The sequence below is a fragment of the Tupaia chinensis genome, unplaced genomic scaffold (assembly GCF_000334495.1).
Source record: "Tupaia chinensis unplaced genomic scaffold, TupChi_1.0 Scaffold000041_1, whole genome shotgun sequence".
In the NCBI taxonomy this organism is placed as follows: Eukaryota; Metazoa; Chordata; class Mammalia; order Scandentia; family Tupaiidae; genus Tupaia; species Tupaia belangeri.
In genome coordinates, this window is record NW_006159496.1 from 1267698 (window position 1) to 1272395 (window position 4698).

The 4698-nt window shown below is 48.2% G+C and overlaps 1 protein-coding gene across 1 annotated transcript in view; it reads right to left on the minus strand.

The window, feature by feature from the left end:
- Positions 1-806: 806 nt before the first annotated feature.
- Positions 807-4698, minus strand: part of LIMS1 (LIM zinc finger domain containing 1) — a 27181-nt gene continuing 23289 nt past the window's right edge. The window contains exons 6-10 of the mRNA XM_014589000.2: positions 4442-4592; positions 3903-3995; positions 2643-2691; positions 1383-1458; positions 807-1183 (exon numbers count right to left, since the gene is read on the minus strand). Of these exons, the coding sequence (XP_014444486.1) occupies positions 1036-1183; positions 1383-1458; positions 2643-2691; positions 3903-3995; positions 4442-4592 (517 nt within the window). The 3' untranslated portion in view covers positions 807-1035. The remainder of the gene's footprint in view (positions 1184-1382; positions 1459-2642; positions 2692-3902; positions 3996-4441; positions 4593-4698) is intronic.

A 4698-nucleotide genomic window follows, 5' to 3' on the forward strand; every position in this document is an offset into this window, starting at 1 on the left:
CCAGAGAGACAGAGAGGGAAAACGCAACTCCCCGTGGGGTGTGGTCATACAACAATCCTTTCTCCATCCTGTCAATATTTTAGGCATGCATATACATGTACCCAGCATGTTTTTCAAGCCACTGAGGCTGGGATTCAAACCGTAGACTGCCATGTGGTATCTAATTCTTTTTTTTTTATTTTTGAGAAGTTTTTGCTATAGGGCGCGTGTGCTTGCCAGAAAGACAGAGAGAAAGCGAGAAATCACCCCCCAGGGGGGATGGCCACGCCGCAATCCCTTCTCCTCCATTTTCCTCTTGGGATCTTGGGCATGCACGCACACGCGCCCGGCTTGAGTTTAAGCCGCCGGGTCTGGGACTCAATCACGGTCGACTACGTGGGAGTCCAGAGACAGCCATTATGCCAGCTGCTGGTCCCATGGTATCTAGTTCCCTTAACCACTAGACTATGGGCCAGCTGAAAGGCTAATATTTAAAAGAGGTAGTTATCAGACAAAACCACGTTAGAACTTTCCCTAATATCTATTAAGAGTCTGGAATTCTTCCCCTTGAATCCAATTAGAAAATAAAAAAGGAAGAAAATGTGCCTGTACTATATTGTAATAAAGAGGTGAGTGAGTCTACCGACTGAGGGGAATGCATAAGCACAAGCAGGTATTGAGTATGGACCTTGGGGCCAGCAGATGGCACGGTGGCTAAGATGCTGTACTCCCACAGGGTCGACCACAGTTCGAGTCCTGGACCTGGCGGCTGGCTTCCTCACTTTCTCTCTCTGTCTCTCTCTGGTGAGCACATGTGTCCTATGGTAAATTAAAAATCATAAAATTAAATAAGTCTTTGTGTAGACCTTATTCTTTTAAGCTTTGTAATTTAAATAATTAAGCAGGACCAACTTTACAGAGGACAAACACTTGCATTTCAATCTCTGATGGTTACATGCCAAAAGAAAAAAAAAAACAGAAGAGAACAAAAACATATTCTGAAAGACTAACCAAAGAAGAAAGTAGTGAAAATGATGATAGTAGAGATAGAAAAGTTTACAAACAGACTGGCTTTTTCTTTTTCTGCTTGTCTTTATCCTTTGCTTCTCTCTCCCGTTTGGCAAGTCGCCTCTTAAATTCTTCGGGCATTTTCTCATAACAGTGTTTGCAGACTGGCTTTAGATCAATTTCAACAAACTTATCCCTTTGAGCAAGACAGAGAAGGGATAGAAGAAGGAACAGGGAACAACAGTTAAAGGAAGAACCTTTACATACAGAAGGCCTGAACAGAAAGGAGGAAATAAGGACTCACATAGATCTTTTTTTAATTCTAGAAACATTTTTAAACATCACCCCGAAGTTTCTAGGCTTAAGAGTCACACTAGATCAAACGGCAGACTTACTTGAGCGTTAACTTAGTGTTGCAGGTGGAGCAGGCAAAGCAGTTCACACACCAGGCCTTGTTAAGAGCAGAGACCACTAGGAAAGACGGAGAGAAGCTATCACAGGGCGCCGCGAGCTGGCAGGCTCAACCCACACGCGACCGCGGCTGTTCCCGAAGCACTCGGAGGAGGCCTTTTCTGATGGAAGAATCACGCAGCTGAGCAGCTCAGCACCATTAATAGAAGTGTATGGAATCAATCTATTCATTTATTGAGAATATTTTTTACTATTAAAAAACATGTAAGCTAAACATCTAACTGATAACTGCCGTGACCGCAGGCCTCGATCAGGGAAGATGATCACGGCCTTTTCAGCCTTCATTTACCGCTGACCCTTCCCCTCCGGAGTTCCCTGCGAGGCATGTGAAGTCTGCACGTGTCTCACACAGCCCCAGGGCCATGCAGGGAGGGACACGCACTTCATGTCAATCCGGCGGGCTTCCTGGCTTCCTGGCACGAGGCTCGCCAGCCAGCACACTCTGCCCTCTGTTCTTTCCCTCTGCTGCCCCCAACGAAGAAATACAAGTGAGATATTTTTTTCTAATCCAGATATTAATTTATTTGTCTATAGGAATTTTTCTTCCAAAGCTGACAATAAGAACAGCTTCCTTTGACAGGTTCTTTCACCTGGCAACTGTGCACTGCAGGAGGGAGTTCTATTTTCAGTGGCACCAAACTTTTCACAAACTGCACATAGGCAGTATTTCAGGAAGTATTCGGGAGTTAGGTGATGTCTGCCGAGAACCACGGAGCAGGCTGAAAACAGTGTTGTTTGAAATGTTGCAGGACGTCTCTGGCAGAGTCGTGCCTGTGGCTGTGAGCTAACAGCTGCTTCCCCTCTGTTCCAGCCCATCAGTGCTGCCTCGTGACCACAGTGTCCTAGCAGGGCCTGTAGGCAGCTGCCAGGTTTCAGCATGCGCAAGGTCAGTGACCTCTGACCTCGCACAGCACATTCCGCCATTCCTAGTAAACACTGCTCTAAAGCTTCCAGAGCTAGAATAGAAACAGGCCTTGGGTCTGCCAGGAGCAGCTCCGTAAATGCCAGGGCTGCAGTGCGGAGGCAGGGCCTAAACGGGATTATACATGAACACCGTATCTGACTCTCCCTGTACGGCACGACTACTCAAGACACAGCAGAGGAGGACACCGCAAACGGCACTGTCTCCAGTCTCCACACCACCCCAGTGTCCGAGAAACTAGTGCTGTATAAACCACACTTACCATCCCCTTCTATCACACGGTTGCAGTGGAAACAAACATCACCAAATAGCTGGGAACAAAACAAGTGGTAAGTGTTAGAACTCAGTTTCAGAACATATCATCTCAGTTCTTCCTATAAATACAAATAGCTGGTTACCTCAATCTGGAACTTGTCATTACTAGAGAAAACTAGTGAAAGTGCCCAGGCTAGTGTTTACTTCTCATAATAAAAATAATTCACTTTTATCAGTTTAAAAACCTTGAGCACCAAAATAATCAAGTAATGAAAAACATCAGCATCTGTGAGCCCCCACAGACAAGCAATAGATAAACGAATGAACCCGCAGGTAGAGGGCTGAGGGCCGAGGGCTGGATAAGCCTGGAGGGTTTGGGGCTGGAAAACACGACGTGCAACCCGGACAGGCCACAGCCATCAAGAGTGCCCGATCTACGGGGGATTCCGGAGTGAGTGTCCACGGAACACTCACAGTCAAGGGAGAGGCGAGACAGCCATCGTGGTGGAGTGCCCAGCCAGCACTGTGCCCGTGTCACCGAGAAGTCACAAAGGCTCTGGAAACCTTCCAATTTAAGGAGGCTAACGAAACAGGACACGGCTGGCATGTGGCATGGTGGTTAAGGTGCTGGACTCCCATATGGATGAACACGGTGTGAGTCCCAGACCTGGCGGCTTGCTTCCTAACTTTCCCTTTCTCTCCCTCTCTCTGGTAAAATTTGAAAAAACCATAAATAATAATAACATAAAAATTAAAAAAGAGAGAGAGAAACAAGACAACCCTAGACTATGTCCTGGAGCAGGAAAAAAAATGCTATCAAGACGCCATTGTGTCAAGTGACACAACTAGTGCAGATGACTGCTGGGTCAGCACTGACAGCTGTGGTCGGGGGTGTTCTGTGTTCTTGGGAACTGTCACTGGTGTGCTCGGGTAAAGTCCACGAACTTGCCGCCCGACCCTGCAGAAAAGACTCTGCCTGTCCAGCTGCGAGCACGCTGACAGATGTCAGCATACGGAGATTTACGTCTCCACAAAACTGGCCAAGCGCCTGCAAACCATGAGGCACACTTTAACGCTGAGTAAAAGGTACGCAAGTATTTGTGCTTCTCACTGTACAGCGTTGCTGTGAGTCTTGAGTTACTTTCCGAATAAGACGTGAAGAATAAACTGTATAGGTCAGTGCACTTCCCTAGGGATGCCCTTGTGGCTGCAGGACTGACTGGCGTTCAAGTGCCTGAGAGTGCGTTTCCAAGGAGCAAACCCGTACCTGGTTATAGTGGGTCTCACAGTACGCCAAGCCCTTCCTCTCGTAATGGCGATGTCCGAGAAATGGCTTTTCACACTTGGCACAAACGAAATGCTGGAAGAGACTGCTACAGGTCATTTCTGAATCACCACATTTTATTTATCTGCTGAAGTAAACTCCAAACTTAATCTGTCTTCAAAGAAGATACATGAAAGTTGGAGGACTCATTTCGCCTGACCAGAGGTAACCTGGACGCTTTCCTTCGGGTATGTCTGCGTCTCCGACAGGTGACCGGAAAGAGCCTGTTCAAACCCCATTGGTAAGGAAAGAGATGGCCACCCTGGCCGCCCCTGCGAGGGAGGGGCTGTTGTGCCAGGTGGACCAGGGCGCTACTTGTCTCAATAGATCACAAAAGCAGTGTGCATACTGTTTCTCATTTTCTGAAAAGCCAGTTGTCTTAAAATGTCCATCCTTAGCCCTTAGAACCGCCGCGTCTCGCCCGCACACCTGAGCCATGGAAAACTCCAGTGTGCTGGTTCCCCATGCCAATGCGCACTCACCTCCACGTGCCACTGCTTGCCCATGGCATTGACCACGCGCCCCTCAATAGGCCGCCGGCAAGCGCCACAGATGGGGACCCCCATCTTGTCGTGGCACGGCAGGCAGTACAGCTCCCCCTTCAGCTCCCGGGCGTCAGCAGTCAGCTCCTTCCTGTCCGGGAGTAAGACACACAGGTGAACACGTCTACGGACAGAGGAACACAGGCGGCCAGTGTGGCCAGCACAGTTTCGAGGGCGGTTCTGAAAATATTAATGTA